The 21,754-nt window shown below is 45.5% G+C and overlaps 1 protein-coding gene across 2 annotated transcripts in view; it reads right to left on the bottom strand.

Annotated features, from left to right (window-relative positions):
* Nucleotides 1-590: 590 nt before the first annotated feature.
* Nucleotides 591-21,754, bottom strand: part of C5_1H14orf119 (chromosome 5_1 C14orf119 homolog) — a 71,176-nt gene continuing 50,012 nt past the window's right edge. For both annotated transcript variants that reach the window (XM_078644897.1, XM_078644896.1), the window contains exon 2: nt 591-1,298. In XM_078644897.1, the coding sequence (XP_078501023.1) occupies nt 933-1,295 (363 nt within the window). In that variant the 5' untranslated portion in view covers nt 1,296-1,298 and the 3' untranslated portion in view covers nt 591-932. The remainder of the gene's footprint in view (nt 1,299-21,754) is intronic.

Genomic DNA, 21,754 nt, shown 5'->3' with positions numbered 1-21,754 from the left:
TCTTTCATTTTAGTGCAATAATTGACCACAATAAAAAGGAAATGAATTCTCGCCAACATTCTAGACAGGGAAGGGGGGGGGCAAAAACCTCTTCAAGAAAATCAGAAGACCCTGTATGTGCAGTACAATTCAGTTAGTAAGGTGCATCACCACCATAGCGTCCTTACTCATAACGTTTAATAGAATATTTCCTGTATGCCTGTAGTGCATAAAGAAACATTATGTTCATCTCATAAATGGTTAATGGAAGCTGCTCTTTTCTTTTCATTGCACTAGTCTGTAAAGCACCATGACATCAACAAAGACTTTGTCCGTGATACAGAAAATGGCAAAAATAAAAATGGAAATTTTCACTTGCGGCTTCCAGAATGTGCGTGAGTCTGAGTGGTGAGGCAACCACCAAAAAATGTTTTGATTTTCATGTATAGAAAGTGTAAGTGGTGGGCTTTCAAAAGGTCTCATTATCTAATCTACTGTATGCTAAATACTCAACCCACATGAACTTATTCCATAGGCTTTTATTCTGCAGCCTCTCTCTGTCCAGGGCTTATTAATGTATGTATGAAGTAAAACGCTCAATGAAACAGTAATTTCAAACAAGAGACAATATTTATTGAATCACCTTAAAAAAAAAAAAAAAAACATCCTGAAAATGCTGAGGGGAAAACTGCGAATGGAACAGACCATATGGTCAGTGCTCTGCTCCTTCTGGCCAACGTACCACAGATTGCAATTGCTTGTCTTTGTCATTGATCACTGATAAGTTCCTTGCCTGTCTTTACATGAGTAGCCTCTTCAAACAGTGAGGTTTCGTGCTGCTGAACACTCCACAAATATGTTCACGCATGGTTTGTACAGACAGTTAGTCAAGTGCTCTAGCACACAGTTTGGTAAATTGTCCCTTCTGTTGACTGAGATAGCAGTTTAACCGCTCAGTCTTTACCAGCTGTACCTGCCACCTCCTTATAGAAGCGTGCAACAAAGCTAGGATCGCATTCCTCCAGCTTCCGCAGGAATTCGTTACGCTCATCCTCTGTCCAGTTGGCAAACCACTGATCCCAGAGGCGTAGCTGGCACTGGAAAATGTTGGGCGCTTGGTCATCCATGCCCAGACGCCCAAGACCCTCCAAAAGCAGGCAGATCTTTCCTGGTACCGCCTTAGCCACCAGGTCTTGCAAAAAGCGTTCCCTCTGAGAGTGGGACCAACAGCTGAACCAGTGTAGGGCACTCTTCATCTCATTGGAGGTGATGTAGGACATATGATAGGGTTCGGTGTCCTCCGGAGCCAGCGCCATAGCCTGTGGTAGAGAAAGACAACAGCTTTAGGGGTTACTAGGTTCAAGAGCTGCACAGAACTGACATGGGGCTGAAGACAGTCTCCCAATAAAGTATGAAAGAGTGGGTTGCATGAACAATGGTCGTGAATGCTCAGATTGTTGTCCCGCTCTTGATATTACCTAAAAGCTATGCAGAAAATGAAACCATGGTTGAATATATACAATAGGTTTATTTTAGCAGGTTAAAAATGGAGGCAGGAAGTGAGCTAACAATGAAAAATACTCAAAGAAGTCATCCATCTTTGAATAGTTTTAAAGCCTGTTCAAAGATGGACACCACTTGCATGACGGCATTTATGAGGGTCCACTAGGAGTATCTGGGGAGCTGCCGGGCCCTCAAATACAGGTACAGGAGGGCCAGATCTGTGCCAGATTTCCAAAACGCCTCAGTATGTATAGGAGTTCCATTTAGAATAATTGGAGCCAGCGGAGACCGGAGGGTCCGGGTGCCGTGGTGAGCCCTTTTGAAAGCGCCTGAGCACTTCGTTGTATATACATATACATATATACACACATATCCAGCAAATGTAGTATGGATCTGGCACTTCTGGACCTACGTTAGACAAGCACAGAGAAAACTGATGGATAGGTCTGCTGTCTGAACTGTAGTGTAGTTCCTATTATCCCAATAGGCTCTGCGCATTGGAATAATACCTCCAATAGTATAGACCTAGACCAGACGTTAACTAGGTCTTCTACTGTCGATATTAGACTTAAAGTTTTGGGTTTGCCAGCTACCTCAGAGTTCACTAGAAACTTTCTCGAATAGGCAAGGAGGAATTGATCCTCCCTGGATAGACAAGAAGGGATTTAGTTTCTGACAACCATAGAACATGACAACTTTGCTCTCAAGAGTGTATCTCTAGAGTCGTGTGAAAACAAAAGACAACTTATTTTACTCAGTCAGTACGTGCATTCTTAGTTTCACCAGATTGTAGAGAAAAGGAAGAGACGGGCGTGTTCAATAAAAGATGTTATTTATTGATCAGTCTCTTTTCTCGTACAAGAGAAATTAATCGATATTATTGCAATACTTATGGTTAAGTAAAGTGCATACAATAAAAGCAGAAGTATAAAATAATACTGTAAAAACATTTATATGGTTTCTAAGCCATATAGTGGTTTAAAATGGATAAAATAGATACATACATATAAACATTTGACTAATCGTACTCAACTGGTGCTTCTAACCACGCCTACCCCAGTGTACCTGACATAAGCCTAATACGTGGGCGGGGATAGAAAGTAGCAGTCTAAGTTAAGTTTATTTTGCCAAGTGACTGATTCAAGAATTCTCTGCAAGGGGTTATTCAGTTCCGTACCTGAGGTCTAGGATGGTTGAGGGATAGTATCTCTCGTCTGAGGTCTCGATATTCCAAGCTGCCTGCGAGGGCTACTCTGAAGCGCCGGAGCTGGATTTCTCCGCAGGAGAAAGCAGCGTCTCGTTCTCAGCGCGTCAGGAAGGCGGGGCAGCGCCGGGGGCTTCGCTCTCTGCTGGGCTTCGGCAAGTCTTGCTGCTCCGATCTCGTCACCACCGCGTGTGTTTGCTTAAGGCAATATCGGTAATATTTATACCTGTAAGGTGCCGAGATTGATGTAAGGATGGACATAGATACGTCAATAAGGATGTCATGCGACCTGGTCGTTAGCACATTCTTTTACTAAAGTTCTCGGTGAAATCAAAACAATGGCCGCAGGGTTTTTCCCAGGTTGTCATAGGTTTGATTTGTTTTGAGAACTCCGTATACCTTATCAGGGGCTGGAGAAATATTGCTTGCCTAATTAGATGGCAAGCGTTATGACCTAATCAGATAACGCGCTCCTGTGCCGTGGTCTGGCGTAATCAGATAACGGTTTCTGCATCATGGGATGGCTGCTAGTTAACTCGTTAACCAGAATAGGGTCAGGAATAGGGGGATGGATACAGAACCTATAGGAATACATCACACCCACTCCACGCTAACTATGGCCATATTTACGAATCTAGGCATAGTAAAACATACTGTAGAGTATCGTGTATACCTTACCACCCCAAAATACACATAATGCATTTTGAAATTATGTAACATACGGGGAAAAAATAGTCACATGTACTATATGCATTTAAGCAGTAGACTAATGCTAAATTAATCACGCATGTATACATTATTAGAAATCGAATATGAGAATTACACATGAAATGGCTCTTAATACAGAAGAAAAGTTCGAGACCACTTCATCACAGTTCAAAAATTATTTATAAACATACCAGCGGGCAACTAATGTCTATGAAGTTTCTAAAAATAGAAATTAGTTCTCTAAGAATAGTTCTTACTTTAAGCAGAAGAAAAGTGTCCCGTAAAAAAAATATTTTGGGGCTGCTAAAAAAATTGCTGTCCGTGGACTGGAGGAAAAGTCGATCTTGCTACTTTATTATTAAAGTTGAAGGCCAAATTCAAGGTGTCGGGAACGCCGTGTGCTAGCTTGTTCAAGAGTCATTATTTCTGCTCTGGTGAGAACATCATATCGTTGAGACTGCTGAAAAAGCTGTCAACAGCTTCCTGTGATAGTTCCACTAACTCGGAAAAGGATGTAACCATGCATTCATGTGCATGATTGTCTCCATTGACGTTTTGATTAGTATTGCTGACAGAAGGTTGTACCTGATCGATGCTGCTTTCATCTTGATCTTCACTACCCCTTAATCGTAGTGGTGAAGTTTCCACGAATGCCGTCATCAGGATTGGCAGCCGTTGAGGGCAGCACAATGCATGAGCCTTTACCGGACCCAACAATGTTTCTGCATCCATTGGCGCATCCGATTGTAGCGTCAGACAGGTGTCCAACACGCATTCTTCTCCGCACAGCATGCACCTTAATACAGGTAAAACACATCTTTGCCATATCGGCCGAAATGAAAGAAACCAAGTCATGTTCAGGTCTCTAAGCCGGGTTAGTCCCAGGATTTTTGATATCCGGTCCCGGTATCCAATGGCTCGGATTGTTTCTTCCCTTGTCGCAGGTGTTTTGTCTGGGACATGGTTTGCCATAACGAAATATAAGGACTAAGAATAGGATTCCTGCAATTAGTCCCAGAATGAGGGGAAGTCCTCCAAAAATGGAATGGACGAAGTCTGGAAAAATACCCAGTATGGCTTTGAATGGTGTTAATGCCATCGAAAATACTGTCTTAAATACATTTGAGACTCCACTGGTATCAGAAATATTTAAGATTTCATTCAGGATTTCTGCGAAATGTATGGGGGAATTAGTTGATAACAATGAGTGAATCTCTGCAGTCGTCCTTGCGACTAGGAGATCATACGTTTCTTTTGATGACGTGAGCCTGGTCGGCGTCTGAAGAAGCACTGTTTTCATTCTGCTTAAAGTATCAACTCGAATAGAAGTAATTTTCAAGTGAGGCCATGCCCTTGCCTCCCTGTCTGGAAAGGAGCTGGGGAACAATAAGCGTCCACAGCACATGACCTTCGCAGTCGTACTAACGAGATAAGGAACCCCGGGCAGTAGACTACAACATCTGCGATCCACAATTAGAATGTAACTCCCGTTATAGAGTCTTTTAAAGAATGGTTCTATCTCTGTTGCAGGTGTGCCTAGCTGGTGACATGAAAGGTTATTTGAGTTCCCTTCACAGGCTCCATGCAAACTAATTCCATTACACAGAAGTGTACCGCTTAGTGACATCGCACAATTATTGCCACTAAGAAACACTTTCTGTCCTTTATTACTGACACATGCATGTGAATAGGGCAAGTTCCATGTTGTCTTAATGTACCCTTTTCCCAATTTTTCGTACATGCCAGCCTGTATATATTTTTGGCAGTATTGAAACCTGAAAGTTGATATCGGAATATTAATTATCCCATGTATTATCCATTCAATGACAGGTCGTTCTGACATTGTCAATGGTAATCTCTCGAGTTTCTCAATGCTCAGGATTGTATAATCAGCACCCTTCTGTGCCATACTGATCTGTTTATCAGTAAGGTTAAAGATAGTGAATAGTGACGTTGTGTTGATTAAACGCCAAGGCACATAGCCTGAACGCAGGTTTTGTAACGTCCAGCCAAGCTGTACAATAGAACGCAATTGAGACTGACCGTGTTGTAACAACAGTAAGTCTTGCGATATTATGTCGATTGCTGAAGACACAATGCTGTCCAATGAAAAGATTCTGGAGGACAGAGTCATTAACCCATTGTCCACTACAGAAAGCGATTTTTCCAAATTAATACGGTCAATTTCCCGTATACTTTCTGCTGTCTCAATTTGAGTTATCTTCCAGGCCTCGTTGTAAGCTGCATATATAGAGGCTGCTATGAAGCGTTTTTGACGCTGTTTGCGTGGTCCCATAATGAAATCACGCAAGTCAGCACCATCAGTAAGTAAAGTTAGGTGTTGCTTAATTTCTGTCAGTGTGGAAGTTTTTAGCCATTGAAGGCAGAGTTTGCCCACACTGTAGGTGGTGATTATCCCTGGGTGTTGTCTTTGGGAATATCTAGGGTCTGGCCTGGTCAATTTGAACCCCTGTGTTTTGTTCAGGAATCTGTCTTGACAGTTATTAGTATCTGTTGGCCAGATCAACCATTGTTTCCAATCAGGATTTGTTCTGTTTTGGTTTAATACATAGTTTACGTCTATTTCTTCATCTGCAGAGTTATTGCTGTTCATTGTTGGTTTTGGAATAGACGGTTTATTTAAGTCTTTGATTTTGGCTAATCCAAGACAGGTAGTTTGTTGAATAGTTTCATTCAAGAATATAATTTGTTCTGGGATCATGCAGGCTCTAAACAATGATTCTATACCTTGTACTTGCCATTCTTTTGTACCCCAAACACTTTTTACTTCAACATTTGTGTCCCAATAATCAAAACCAAATGTATTCATTTGTTCAAAAAATGAGTCCGAATATATCAATTTTGTGTTTGTAAGCATGGTTTTTGTTCCTGTCTTATTTGACAATTTGAAATAAAATGTTTCAGCATTACTTGTGTTGAACCCTGAAAAGTATGAATATTTGTCATAAAAGGTTCTTGAGCTGCCTTTTGGAGGGGTTGCACAATGTTCCCATTGATTGTAATTTAAAACATTTCTAGGTTGTGCTGATTTATGTAAAAAATGGTTACCATAGTGGTTGTAGCAGTACATACTATCCTAATTAGACGAACCCTGCAAATAATCATGTTTGGTAAATTTAGCAGACATCACTAGATCAGACATCATGTTATTAATACTTTCAAAGTCCCAATCATCAGCAAATGAGTTTGGTTTTACAAAGTCACTCAACGAGATCTTGATTTGGTGTGGATATTTGAGGATCTCTACCGGACCATAAATTTCATAGTCAGTATTGTCCCATGCTACCCCACCCGGTATAGGATTGGCTGTGAAATTGACTGAAGAAAGTTCTCTTTTCTTGACGTGTGAAGACGTGTGTGGCTTGAGGATCAAGTTGATTTTCTGGCTTGCTGTGTCCATTTTAGCATATTTTCCCTCAATGAAGCGTCCCAAACATAGTATCATGATGAGCCAAAGTATCAGGATAAATACACCAAATGACACCCAAAATTCAATCCACGGAGAAATCAGATAGGTTTCTTTCAGCTGTTTCAAAGGTTCCTTAGCTTTATCTTTAAAAGTTTTTGTTGATGGCTGTGTCTTTGATTCACTTAGATCTTCAGAAGAATCTTCAAAGTTGATGAAGTAGCCGGATGCCGTTCTGTCTATTGTTCCAATTGCTTCAGGATTACTGTTTCTTGCAGCTTCAGCATATTCATTTGTTACTTCATTGTAGGTTGGTGTGTCTCTACTAAATGTTTTTATTTGGGTTTTCAGAGGTGTGAGTTCCATTGCATTGTTGCATAGTCCTTGTTGTTGTTCTGTAGGCGTTTCGAATGTGATTAGCCTTTTAGTTAGCACCTCTGTACTTGTAGCAAACCTTGGTGTTCTACTACTTATCGGGAGTCCACTTGGCCTACTGTTTGTTATCGGCCACATGATTGTGGTTTTACAAGGTCGATGGATACAACTCGGTTCTCCTTTTTACCAGCAAGCGGCGGTAGTACAACTGATCTTGTCCCGTTGATGGACAAGACAGGAACTGCTTTTCTGTAAGAAGGCCCAAATTCCTTCTTTACCGCAATCTTTTCTCTGACTAGATCCCCGACTTTTGGAATCCAGACAGGTCTTGCTGGGACAGGTGGTGGTTCTTCAGTGGTTGTTGGCTGCTGTTTCAACTTTATGTTGCTCAGGTCTTTTCTTGTTTCGTTTAAGTCCTGTAAAATAGCCAAACGATCTTTAATATCAAAGCTTTTTTCTTTTACCACTGAAGTCTGACTGTCAAGATCTAAGACTAGCATCCTAGTTCCAAACAGTAATTCGTACGGACTGAATCCCCTCAGAGAATTTCTTGGCAAGTTGTTTAGACTACGTTGGACACTTATTAGATGTTTGACCCACCCAGCTCCCGAACCTAATACCTTTGCTGTTATAGATTGCTTTATGCCTTGGTTTTTTCTTTACACCGTCCCGTATCCCTCAGGAAGGAAGTGAGAAGAATCCCGCTTCGCTATGCTCATTTGGCCGTGCTTTCCCACAAGCTTGAGGGCTAAAGTGAAAACATTGGTCAAACGTAGCATGCTCCTAGCGTATATGCCATTTAGACTCGCAAATCTTGTATAACAGTCCCGACGTCAGCCGAGTGCCGGGGTCTACATTTATAAGTGGAAACTAGTCTTTATTTGTTAATGGGACGCATTATTTACACTTGTTTCCCTGATTATTGTTTTAGCCCTTATTGAGTGAAACGCCATGGTATTACCCCGTTCCTCTCGCCGCTGCGATCTCTGTTGCAGCCCGGGCATTTTTTTACAAAGATGTGATGATGCAGGCTCATGCCTGGCCACCAGTACACTGATTGTAGTTCTTCCAGAGAATCTTTTAGTTTGAGGTGTCTGAGACCCTCGCCCATATGTGCGTCTGCTATTAACAAAGTTCTCCTGTCCTTGTTTGGAATTACTCTATCCCCCACTCCAGGGATTCGAGCAAAAGGAACGGAGTTCGCATCGATTATGTATGTATATTTGAGTGGGTAACTGATCGGTAACGCTGAGCAGTCGCCTTTTGATGACGTTTTCACCGCCAGCATTGTTTCACCGTCAATGTATTTTACTGCACGCTTTTTTCTAGCTACGGAAGCCGATTCAGTTGCTACCGCTGTGGCTTTCTCAGCCAATGAATTCCCTGCAACGTGAACGCCATCACGCTGATGACTCAGTGAGTGTATCACGTGAGTCTTTGGTAGTTCTTTCTGTAACAGAACTATTTGTTCCCAGAGCATTTTTTGCTTTATTGTTGCACCTGTGTCATCTTTGTAACCGTTTTGAATCCATTTCTGTAAATCGCTGTTATATGATTTGACGCAGTAATATGAATCGGACACTATGAGTGTCGGGAATTCGCGATCCGCATTATCTAGCGCCATTTTTAATGCTATTATTTCAGTCTGTTGTTCTGAATTAGTTTCTACTGAGTGTGTTTTTGTTAATAGAGGTCTTAGTTTACCTCCGCGCCACACTTCTTTTGTAATCTCACATGTGGGGGTGTATGCTTGTTCTCCCCAAACGGGGGGTTGAGCATGTCCGTCTGTATAGATTACACAAGCGTACTGTCGTAAGGGCAGAATGTCGATTGGCAGAGGGAATGTTCTTTCATATTCTAGATATTTTAGTTCCTTTAGTTCCGGATCAAAGTAGTATTTTACTTTGTCCATTGTAATGGAATTCACCCATTGTATCCATTCCGGATTCAATGCTGTTGTTGGTAAATTACACGGGGTTGTTAATGCCTCAAAGGCTGATTCTGCTGTTCTGACTGTGATGTGTCTACCGTCAGCTTTATCTTTTTCTCTAGCTATTGCGGTTTGAACTGCATGAACAATGTTTTCTTTAATGCTGAATTCCTTTTCAGCTTCTGTGTACAAGTGTGATTTGAATGCAATTGGTACCTTTTCTCCCTCATTAGAGGTCAGGTATGTGAATCCGCATCTTCCTGGGATGACTCGAATCACAAGGTTGCGTGTGTTATCACGTGTTTCTAATTTTGTTTTAACTAACATATCTGTTTGTAAGGATCTCAGAATTTCTGTGCGTTTTTGAGTCCAATTTGATTTTTTTAAATCTGGTTTTATTAGATCATAAAGGGGTTTGACCCTTTCTGCGTAATTTGCAATGTATGTTCTTCCGAAATTTAGGAAGCCTAGAATTGACTGTAGGTTTTTTAGTGTTCTAGGTGCTTGGAGTACGGCACATTTCTCTAGGAAATTGTCAGCCAGGCTTTTGCCTTCACTTGATAATTCATATCCTAAGAACAGGACTGTTAGATGGGCAATTCTAGATTTTTTAAAGTTGAATTTGTAACCCTCTGCTGCGAACCCAAGTATTATGGTGTTCACTCTCTTCAAGTGAGTATCCAAGTCATCGTCTGTTAGGTATATGTCATCGACATAAGATAATGCTTCGTCATCATATGTTTGTAGTAACTCTGTTACCCTCGCTGAGAATACTCCTGGGCTGTTCTTGTACCCCTGGGGTAACCGACAGAATTCTTTTTGAGCGCCATTTATTGAGAACGCTGATAAGTATCTGCTCTCTGGTGCTATATTTTGACAAAAGAATCCATTAGAGATGTCTAATGTTGTTTTATATTTTTTGCACACTATGTTATTCATTAGTGCAGCACTATGCGAGTTTTGTACTGCAAAAGTTTTGCAACACGAGTTAAGGTGTCTGTAATCCAAAACTAGACGATATGAATTGTCTGGTTTGGAGACAGGAAACAAAGGGTTGTTCATTTGTGAGGTGCAAGTTTCAATCACCCCCTGGTATTCTAGTTGATCTAGAATTTCTTTTACCTGTTTTTTAGCTTCTTGCTTGATTGGATACTGCCTTTGTGCAGTAGGTTGTGATTTTAACTGGATTTTGTGAGGAGGAGAGTCCTCATCCCATCCTACATGATTTTTATATAAAGCAGGAGCTTAAGCTACTGCCCACTTTCTTGCAAGTGTATATTTTTTATGAATTGGAATATGATTTGAGAAGGCAGGCATAATTATTTCTTCGCCATGTGGGCACTCCCTGACGAACTCTGGTGGCCAGTCTTTTTCAGCTAGAAGGATGTCATAGCCCTCGGAGAGATTATCCCAAAAAAGGCCCCTTATTTTTCTAGTCTTATCCCCTTCTATACGTAAAGTAATTTCATATATTTTGTGAGGTTTGCTAACTCTGGTGTCTGCAGTTTCCACCTGAATGTATTCATTCGTGTCCACTGTCTCCAGATGATTCATAAGGACTTTGCGTGCTATGCTCACTTCTGCTGCGCTGTCTAGCATTGTCTGAGCCCACTCTCCGTTTTTCAGCTGTGTCCTCAGTATTCTCGGCATTGTTGAATACTTTAATGCTGGCTACCTTCTTTTTTGGAAACTGTAATTTTTTATTTGGATGAGCAGGTTCCTTGTCTTTGGACTTGACGTGCCCTTCCCTGGGTTCCGATCGTCCTCTTCTTTCCGATTTCTGCGAGGAAGTCTGAAAAGATTGAGAGGGACGTGTATCAAAATCTTGATATCTATCCGGTTTCTTTATGTTATCCCTATTTCTAAGGTTGTATTTTTTCACAGAGGGCTCCCTTTGGGGAGACTTGGGTCATTGGTCCGGAGATCTTTCTCTCCGCCGAGGAGACCTTCCTCTGGACTGGAATCTATTTTCTTTTGGATTGGATTGTTTGTTTCCATCCCAGTTCTTCTTTTGACTGTTTAAATTATTTTTAATAAATATTTTTTCAGGACTTTCAATTAGTTGGGGCTTCACTGGTATTCCACCCAAACTATCTCTACCTAGTTCTTCATAGGATTTTTCTATAATTCTGGCAATTTCAGCTGGTTGGTCTGCTATATCTGTCTCTTTTAACCTCTGGCGGATCGCCACATTCGCTGCTTCTCCTTTTATGTTGGCTAGTAATATTGCCGAGACCTGCTTGAAGTCTTTTAGTAATTTCATACCAAGAGTTAAAGCGGGTTCTGGACCGTATTCGTCTTGAATTTGTTTTAGCACATCTGGTATTACTGACATGGATGGAACTCCATGTGTTTTTGTGTAAATGGAAGCAAAGACTGTACCCCAAGTGTCACAGTCCTCCACGTGTGGTGCGATTCCCATTGGAAGACAGATAGTCAGAATCCTGTGTTTATCCACAGGGGTGGTGTCTGGAAACACCGCCTCTATTTGGGTGATTTTTTGTGCTAACCAGAATGGTATTTGTTCCCGTTTAGCTGGTACTTTACCTAGGCAGGACTGTATGTTCTGTGGTGTAATTTTATTTGTGTTCCCCTGATGAGGGGTCAGCTGTGGGATTTTAACTACAGGTTGGATGGTTGAAGTCCGCATTATATATTGGACTAGTTGCCTATATATTTTAATTAATTGTTTTAGTTGTACTAAAACATCTGCTGCAGACATTCTTTCGATGTCTGGATGTGGTGTGTATCCGGCTAGGACCGGCCACGTTGCTCCTGGTCTACCTAGTGGACCGAGCCTGGTGATGTGATTATTATGTTTTAGGGCGCCATTAAACAAGAGCAGATGCTCTTGGAATTTGAGTGGTACTTCCACTTCCTCGAAAGGAGTGTAGGTATCCGGTGGTTCCTCTGTTTTATAACAGTGGAACTCCTTTGTTACAGCATTTGCTGCTGGAAAGTTTATCCATGAATAGAATACCTCTGTCTGCCGATATTCGTGTGCCTAAATTACGAATATGACTGTACCACCTCTTGGTGTCAGTCCATTTTCTATAAGTTTTAACGTTATAGATCTTCTTATGTTGACCGGGATGAGTATTATATCCGGGTCTGCTTCTTGCATAGTATTATCAGCTGCTATTACTTCAGCTGCTACTCTAGCTCTCTTTCATCATCACTGTCTGGCATTTTACTGTCAGGATGGTTATTCTGTTTGTTTGCAGATCAGGTTTCTTATGGAAACAAAGATGAGATGCACAATATTTTGGAACAGTGTATCCTTCAACGTTGATTGAACCAAGAACCAATCACTAGGAGTTCCCTCCTGCGAGGTTTGACGGATTTTACCTCTCACCCACTCCAGACGTCTTTGGAGTATTATGGGAAAAAGGGGTCTGAGTGAAAAAGCACGACTGAGTTACTCTAAAGTCTTGCGTTAGTTTTATCGCCTATCCAAACACGTTGGGCGCCATGTAGTGTAGTTCCTATTATCCCAATAGGCTCTGCGCATTGGAATAATACCTCCAATAGTATAGACCTAGACCAGACGTTAACTAGGTCTTCTACTGTCGATATTAGACTTAAAGTTTTGGGTTTGCCAGCTAGCTCAGAGTTCACTAGAAACTTTCTCGAATAGGCAAGGAGGAATTGAACCTCCCTGGATAGACAAGAAGGGATTTAGTTTCTGACAACCATAGAACATGACAACTTTGCTCTCCCCTAATCAAGAGTGTATCTCTAGAGTTGTGTGAAAACAAAAGACAACTTATTTTACTCAGTCAGTACGTGCATTCTTAGTTTCACCAGATTGTAGAGAAAAGGAAGAGACGGGCGTGTTCAATAAAAGATGTTATTTATTGATCAGTCTCTTTTCTCGTACAAGAGAAATGAATCGATATTATTGCAATACTTATGGTTAAGTAAAGTGCATACAATAAAAGCAGAAGTATAAAATAATACTGTAAAAACATGTATATGGTTTCTAAGCCATATAGTGGTTTAAAATGGATAAAATAGATACATACATATAAACATTTGACTAATCGTACTCAACTGGTGCTTCTAACCACGCCTACCCCAGTGTACCTGACCTAAGCCTAATACGTGGGCGGGGATAGAAAGTAGCAGTCTAAGTTAAGTTTGTTTTGCCAAGTGACTGATTCAAGAATTCTCTGCAAGGGGTTATTCAGTTCCGTACCTGAGGTCTAGGATGGTTGAGGGATAGTATCTCTCGTCTGAGGTCTCGATATTCCAAGCTGCCTGCGAGGGCTGCTCGGAAGCGCCGGAGCTGGATTTCTCAGCAGGAGAAAGCAGCGTCTCGTTCTCAGCGCGTCAGGAAGGCGGGGCAGCGCCGGGGGCTTCGCTCTCTGCTGTGCTTCGGCAAGTCTCGCTGCTCCGATCTCGTCACCACCGCGTGTGTTTGCTTAAGGCAATAATCGGTAATATTTATACCTGTAAGGTGCCGAGATTGACGTAAGGATGGACATAGATACGTCAATAAGGATGTCATACGAGCTGGTCGTTAGCGCATTCTTTTACTGAAGTTCTCGGTGAAATCAAAACAATGGCCGCAGGGTTTTTCCCAGGTTGTCATAGGTTTGATTTGTTTTGAGAACTCCGTATGCCTTATCAGGGGCTGGAGGAATATTGCTTGCCTAATTAGATGGCAAGCGTTATGACCTAATCAGATAACGCGCTCCTGTGCCGTGGTCTGGCGTAATCAGATAACGGTTTCTGCATCATGGGATGGCTGCTAGTTAACTCGTTAACCAGAATAGGGTCAGGAATAGGGGGATCGATACAGAACCTATAGGAATACATCACAGAACTACTATGACATTGTACTATGATATAATCCATGTATGTTTACATGTTGGGTGCGCCGATGGTGCGCCGAAGGCACGCCAAAGGTAAGCCCGTCTACGCCCGTCCGTGCCTGGACCGCGCCCAGTGCCAGGACCCCTGGCCCTCGACGACCCCTGCCCACCCGCCTGACGTACACCGCCGCCTCCCTCAACGCACTCAAAACCGGCCGATTCCCAGGATGCTACCAAGCCACCCCTCGACGCACCCACGGACCCTTCAGCTGCCACGCCTGCAAGTTCTCCTGCATCCGGACCTGCCTCGCACCAGCACCCGCCAAGTCGAACACCAGCAGCAACCACCTCAAGTGCATCCTGCTCAACACCCGCTCCGTCCACAGACACGCCATCGAACTCTGGAACCTCCTCGACACCACAGCCCCAGACGTTGCCTTCCTCACGGAGACCTGGATGAACGCCTCCTCAGCTCCCGACATCGCCATCGCCATCCCAGAGGGCTACAAGATCACCCGGAGGGACCGCACCGCCAACCAGTTGGGAGGAGGCATCGCCATCATCCACAGGGACACCATCCGCATCACGACCAGCACCGACGACACCCTTACCACCGCCGAACACCTGCACTTCCAGATCCACACCGACCCCAAGACCACCCTCAGAGGCACCCTGATCTACCGACCCCCGGGACCACGCACACAATTCAGCGAGGACATCGCCGACTTCGTCAGCCCGCATGCCCTCCCCTCCGCTGACTACATCCTCCTGGGGGACCTCAACTTCCACCTGGAGAACAACAACGACCGCAACACCACCACCCTGCTCGACAACCTCGCCAACCTGGGACTCAAGCAACTGGTGAGCACCCCCACCCACCTCGCCGGACACACACTCGACGCCGTCTTCTCATCCAGCAAAGACATCGCCTTCAGCCACGCCACAGAAATCCACTGGACGGACCACAGCTGCGTCCACTTCACCTTCGATAGAACGACGATCCACCACCACCAGCAACAGGTTGCTCGAAGGAACTGGAACAAGATCACGGCCGACCAGCTCGCCGCCTCCCTGAGCCAGCACCCTCCTGCCAGCTCAGCGAACCCCAGCCAGGCCAGGCCGCCGACAACCTCGCGAAGTGGATCAGCAACTGCGCGGACGAACTCGCCCCTCTGAGGACCCCGCCCAGCAAACCCGGCAGCAAGAAAGCCCCATGGTTCACCGACGAACTCAAGAGCTCCAAGAAGAACTGCCGAGCCCTCGAGAAAGCCTGGAGAAAAGAACCTACACCGGACAACATGACCACCCTCAAGCTCGCCACCCGGAAGCACCACCAACTGATCCGCACCGCCAAGAAAACTGCATTCAAGGACCGGCTGGACAACAACGCACACAACTGCAAGGAACTCTTCAACATCGTGAAGGAGCTCTCCAACCCCAACGCAGGAAGCAACGACATCACCCCTTCGCAAGACCTCTGCAACTCCCTCGCCTCCTACTTCCACAACAAGATCGCGGACATACACAACAGCTTCAACATTCAACCGACGCACGCCACGACCACAGCAACGCCGCCCACCACCACCCTCCGCGCCTGGACTCCGGTCGACACCGTCCGCATGATGAACTCCGTCCACTCCGGATCTCCGACCGACCCCTGCCCTCACCACGTCTTCAACAAGGCCGATGCTGCCATTGCACCCCACCTGCGGGACATTATCAACACCTCCTTCGACACCGCCACCTTCCCTGAGAGCTGGAAGCACGCCGAACTCAGCGCTCTACTCAAGAAACCCACAGCGGACCCCACCGTAATCAAGAATTACCGCCCCATCTCGCTCCTCCCGTTTCCTGCCAAAGTCATCGAGAAGACCGTCAACAAACAGCTGGCCGCCTTCCTCGAGACGAATGGATCCCTCGACCCCTCACAGTCTGGTTTCCGAGCCAACCACAGCACCGAGACCGCCCTCATCGCCGCCACCGACGACATCCGAGCCCTGATGGACAACGGAGATACAGCGGCCCTCATCCTCCTAGACCTCTCCGCGGCATTCGACACTGTCTGCCACCGCACCCTAGTGCAGCGCCTCAGCAACGTCGGAATCCAGGAGAAGGCACTGGAATGGATCATCTCCTTCCTCGACGGAAGAACACAGAGAGTCCGCCTACCACCGTTCAAGTCAGAGGCCACCGAAGTCATCTGCGGCGTCCCTCAAGGATCCTCGCTGAGCCCCACCCTCTTCAACGTCTACATGAGCCCCCTCGCGGCCATCGCACGCCAACACAACCTCAACATAATCTCCTACGCCGACGACACCCAGCTGATCCTCTCCCTGACCAACGACCCCGCCGCCGCCAGAGCTAATCTGCACGAAGGGATGAAGGATGTAGCCGAGTGGATGACAACCAGCCGCCTGAAACTGAACTCAGACAAGACGGAGGTCCTCATCCTGGGCTCCTCGCCCTCCGCCTGGGACGACTCCTGGTGGCCCCCCGCCCTGGGCACCGCACCCAAACCAACGGACCACGCACGGAACCTGGGTTTCATCCTGGACTCCTCCCTCTCCATGACCAGGCAAGTCAACGCTGTCTCCTCGTCATGCTTCAACATCCTTCGCATGCTACGGAAGATCTTCTGGTGGATCCCCACCGAAACCAGGAAGACCGTCACCCAGGCCCTCGTCACCAGCCGACTGGACTACGGCAACGCTCTCTACGCCGGCACCACCGCCAAGCTCCAGAAGAGACTCCAGCGGATCCAGAACGCCTCAGCCAGACTCATCCTCGACATCCCACGAACCAGCCACATCTCCGGACATCTGAGAGACCTGCACTGGCTCCCCGTCAACAAAAGAATCACCTTCCGTCTCCTCACCCACGCACACAAAGCCCTACACGATCAAGGCCCGAGCTACCTCAACAACTGAATCAACTTCTACGCTCCCAAACGCCACCTCCGATCAGCCAACCACGCCCTCGCCGCCGTCCCCCGCATCCGAAGAGCGACAACAGGAGGAAGGTCCTTCTCCTGCCTGGCCGCCAAGACCTGGAACTCCCTCCCGACCGACCTGCGCCTGACCCAAGACCACCTCTCCTTCAGGAAGAAGCTCAAGACCTGGCTGTTCGAGCAGTAACGGCACCCCCACCCCCCCAAGCGCCTTGAGACCCTACGGGTAAGTAGTGCGCTCTATAAATGTCTTTGATTGATTGATTGATTGATTGTTTACTGACATTTGAAACTAATAGTTTTTTTAATAGCTACATTTATAAAGTGGTTGATCATAGTTAGATCCGTTGTTACCCAAATTAGTTCCCCATTGCGATCTCCATGGTATTATTCCATGTTAATATTATAGTGGGAAATTGAAATACCGCAGGATCAAGTATTTCCAGGAGCCATTATTACAGGCCGATTGCAAGCTAGGGAGGCTGAATAAGAAACATGGAGTATCACAGTTTGCACCTCAGATTACCACATGCACATTTCACCATTTTTCCTCAGAAAATGTGCGCAGGAAAAAGGTTCAGGAGTGCATCCAATCTATAGTATCTGTTATCAAATTCAGGCAGAAAGTCCGCTTTCAGTCTGAAACGGGATTACCAGCATCCTTGTAACGAAGTCCTTAAAAGTGCTCCTTTTATATAACTCAGAAGGATGAAGGAACCTACCACTTTATGAACCTGGATCCACACAATTTAAACAGACAGACATCTGCTGTGGATGTATTAGTCAATGAGTAACGAGGCCAGCTGTGCAATTTATATTTGAAATGGTCAAAAGCTGTCATTAACTATCTGCTCTTCTTTTATTTGCAAAAGAGTACTAGAATGTCCACAGTTTTTTTTCTAGCTTTATATAGCGCGAAGTCGACCTGAAAGTATTGGAGCGCTGTACATGAGCGTCAGTTACATTACACAAGGACACATTCATTAGGTCTCAGCCTGCGATGGCTGCGCTTGCGCAGTCTCGCTGGGGAGACTTATGAGATGGAGAGAACATCACTTGCGAGGTTAAGCCCCGCCCCTCTTCTCCATTGGCTGGCCTCCTAAACAGTGGCCAGCCATTGGAGAAGAGGTCCTAGTGACGTTCTTCTTTCTCTTTAAGCCCCGTCTTTTTCAGATTGACTACCCCGACTTACTGCTGGGGTAAAAGGTTTCTTATCTTCTTTATGGGTCCAGATGGCCCCATAAAGAAGATAAGGAACCTTTTATCCCAGCAGGAAGTCGGGGAAGTCAATCTGAAAAAGACGGGGCTTACAGACAAAAGGCTGTGTGCATACATCACGTGCAAAGTACTTAAAGGCTTGTTTATTGTGAATTTGAAATGAAATCGCCAATATTTGATATGCGTACACTGGGTATATAGTTAGTTTTAAAAGTGAGGTTAGTTCGTTTTAAAAGTGAGCTTAGTGTACTAGTAATGCCTCCAAAACTGCGAATTAACACAGCCTATGTTGATTAATATGTAGCACTAGTGTTATGAATCAGAGTTTGTAGTCCAGCTTCAACACTCATACACTCAATCACTGTAGGAACCGCCGGATCTTAAACATCTACTTTTACCAAAACGTGGCAACACACCATAGTTTGAAAACAAAGAGGAAGGATGCAATCTCCTCCCAATAACAGGCCTTGTGTAGCCCAAAACACCACGCAGCAGGATACTTGATTTATCGCCCTGTAAAAACCCTTGATCCTTGTCCAGTTCTGCCCTAGTCTTCATTCGCATCTTGGAGGGGGAAGGAAGACAGAGTAAAAAGCTCAGTAAAATGCACTTCCAGTCAAACGCGCCCCCTCTTCAGTGCGTCTCTGAACAAGTTTTTGCAGGTTGTGTCCTGTGAGAGCTCCTGCAGCAGGCAGGCTGCGGGAAACCTGAGCTCAGGCAGTAACAGCATAGCAACGCTGGCTGCAGGCAGCCACGACTCTCCCCTCCTCTCGGTTGCTTACACAGACCGACTTAACCGGGGAGTTAGATGTTCAGACTCTGCACGTGGCACGGTGGGGGTGATCTGCGAGAGTCCTGGCCCCTGGAGGATCCCCGCCCCTTCCCTGCTTCAGAGCCTTAATTCTGCCAGGCTGGCACGAGTAAGTATACATTTTCGTTAGCACAGTCTCTGCTTGATGGATGTCTTCATTTTATAGGCACCTGCTCTTGTCATCCTTCGTGCTTTCACCCCAAGAGCAGTGTGCGACTAGCTCGGCTCGAATTGCTGAGCACTGACTGCCTGGTCTTGACAGCTCCATTGGTTTTACCCCAAGATCTGCGGCGAGCTCCACCCTGCTCTCACGGCAGTGTAAATTACAAGTCTCGTGTTTTTTTGCAGAGCGAAGTTAATTTTCAACAACCAGCTGTTCCTAATGGCCCCTTGGTTCAAACGTTTGTATTTCTCGTTTGGCCCATCTTGGCGCACTGCTCAACCCGGTGAAAACCAATAGGGAAAACAAACAAACAATATTTTCTGTGGCAAACCCTCACTTGAAATCATGGAACAATAGGCAGCTGTAAATATTGCACGTTTGATGACTGTAGGTGTCTGGGAGGTTCAATATGGGTTGGGTTTAAAACCTGGTGCTTTCAGTGTTTACGGACAGGTGGCTTTGTTACCGCCACCAGCACGTGACTATTTCAATAAGGGCGACAGGCTCTGTTATTGTTAATGGTCTGGGAAGTAAACTTTCAAGCGGACTTCCCACTCGACACGCACATTGTTGTCAATGTATGGTGGGACTTTAAGTAATTAAAAGACCACCACCACATCCAGCCCCACCACGTCCACCGCCACCACATCCAGCACTACCGCCACCACCACATCCACCACCACCACCACCACATCCATCCACCACATCCACCACCACCACCACCACCACATCTATGAGTGTGTGTGTGTGTGTGTGTGGCTGTGTGTGTGTGTTTGTGGCTGTGTGTGTGTGTGGCTGTGTGTGTGTGTGGCTGTGTGTGTGTGTGGCTGTGTGTGTGTGTGTGTGTGGCTGTGTGTGGCTGTGTGTGTGGCTGTGTGTGGCTGTGTGTGTGGCTGTGTGTGGCTGTGTGTGTGGCTGTGTGTGGCTGTGTGTGTGGCTGTGTGTGTGTGTGGCTGTGTGTGTGTGTGGCTGTGTGTGTGTGTTGCCGTGTGTGTGTGGCCGTGTGTGTGTGTGGCCGTGTGTGTGTGTGGCTTTGTGTGTGTGTGGCTTTGTGTGTGGCTGTGTGTGTGTGTTGTGTGTGTGTGTGGCTGTGTGTGTGTGTGGCTGTGTGTGTGTGTGGCTGTGTGTGTGTGTGGCTGTGTGTGTGTGTGTGTGGCTGTGTGTGTGTGTGGCTGTGTGTGTGGCTGTGTGTGTGTGTGTGCAAATGCAATCGGTCTCGCATTTGCGAGAGATTAAGCTATTGGCATTGTAAATGACAATTCCATTTATTTATCTGTTTTCAAAACCAACACATAAATAAAAAATGTGTCATTTACAATGCCAATAGCTCTAACTGTTGCAGAGCCGAGACCGTTGCATTGTAAATGCTTGTATTTTGGTAGGCATGGGGAGATTAAGTGATTTGCCCAGAATCAAATGAATGTGTCAATAGGGCAAGCAGGGCAATTCTGTGAACCAAGTCCGCTCTGAAGAGTGTTCTGACCACTCTCAGACTTTCTGACCTGTGATATAATTGGGTGGGGGGGGGGGAGAAGCCGAGCAAGAAGAAAGGGGGGTGTATCGGGAGGTGGGTGGCGCCTGAAAGATTGCATTTGAACTCCCTGGCCAAAAGCCTCCCCTATTTTGAATAGTCCTTGAAGTTTAGTCAATACAGTAATGTGCTGTACACTTGCCATGCTCGGTGTGAAAAGGGAACGGGCAGGTGAGGGATGCTCCAGTCTCGAGTCTCTAAACAGTCCATGCATCTTGGAAGCCAAGCCAAGCTGGTCTTGTCCTTTTGATGGGCTTCTTACATAGCCGAGGTAAAAAGGAAGAGATGAATTCTGTGATGTGCGATAACGGTGCAATGTTTTATTACCGGCCTGTACCGAGCTCTTACCACAAGTGCCTGTCAAATGGAGCCTGTGTGACCATTATATAGTATTATGACCCATTTACCGGCATATACGAGTTAGAGATCTGGAATGGGAAATAACAGGAGGGCTGCGGTATTACAGAGATATTTGCTACATTTTTCAGTACTTTTGCCCTGTACCTTCCAGGAAGTTCACTTGTTCTGCGTAGGTGAAACCGGTAACGCAGGTGGCATTGCGATATTATCGGGTAGCTTGGCAATACCACATCATACACGTATGTATGTATTGCGACTTATATAGCGCACGTATCACCCGAAGGTATCAAGGCGCTTGCTTAGGGAACCCATCCTGGTATTCCCCTGTGAGATACCCCCGCAGGGTATCCACAAGGTGAAAGCCAGGCATCCCGCCGCGAGGGGCCGTAGTGGAGATTAAGCAAGCTATTGCCCAGAGTCGCAGAGTGTGACCCCGTGAGTCGAGTAGGCACCGGAGCGAGAATTGTCGAGTCCGTGGAATTTTTGAGCCATCATGCAGAGCGGTATTATCGGCATGGAGCGTTCATGTGCCACTCAGTACTACTTGCAGTGGGGCGCTATATCTATAATAACAAACAATGTATGACAAAGTAGCCTGGAATAAATACATCACACTTTAGGATACACTATTAGGGTCACACATGTTTGTCCAGTCTATAGATAATGCATTGGAGGTTCCCTCAACGTGAACAGAGACCCTCACAAAAGAAAGAGAAAGTCTGCCGCCTTCTGTTGTGACTTTTTGGAACTTCGAAAACTTCTGTTGTGGATGGACATGCAT

Source organism: Lissotriton helveticus, chromosome 5_1, assembly GCF_964261635.1.
Source record: "Lissotriton helveticus chromosome 5_1, aLisHel1.1, whole genome shotgun sequence".
NCBI lineage: Eukaryota > Metazoa > Chordata > Amphibia > Caudata > Salamandridae > Lissotriton > Lissotriton helveticus.
Note: the sequence above shows the minus strand (reverse complement) of the source record. Positions and strands in the feature narration are given on the sequence as shown.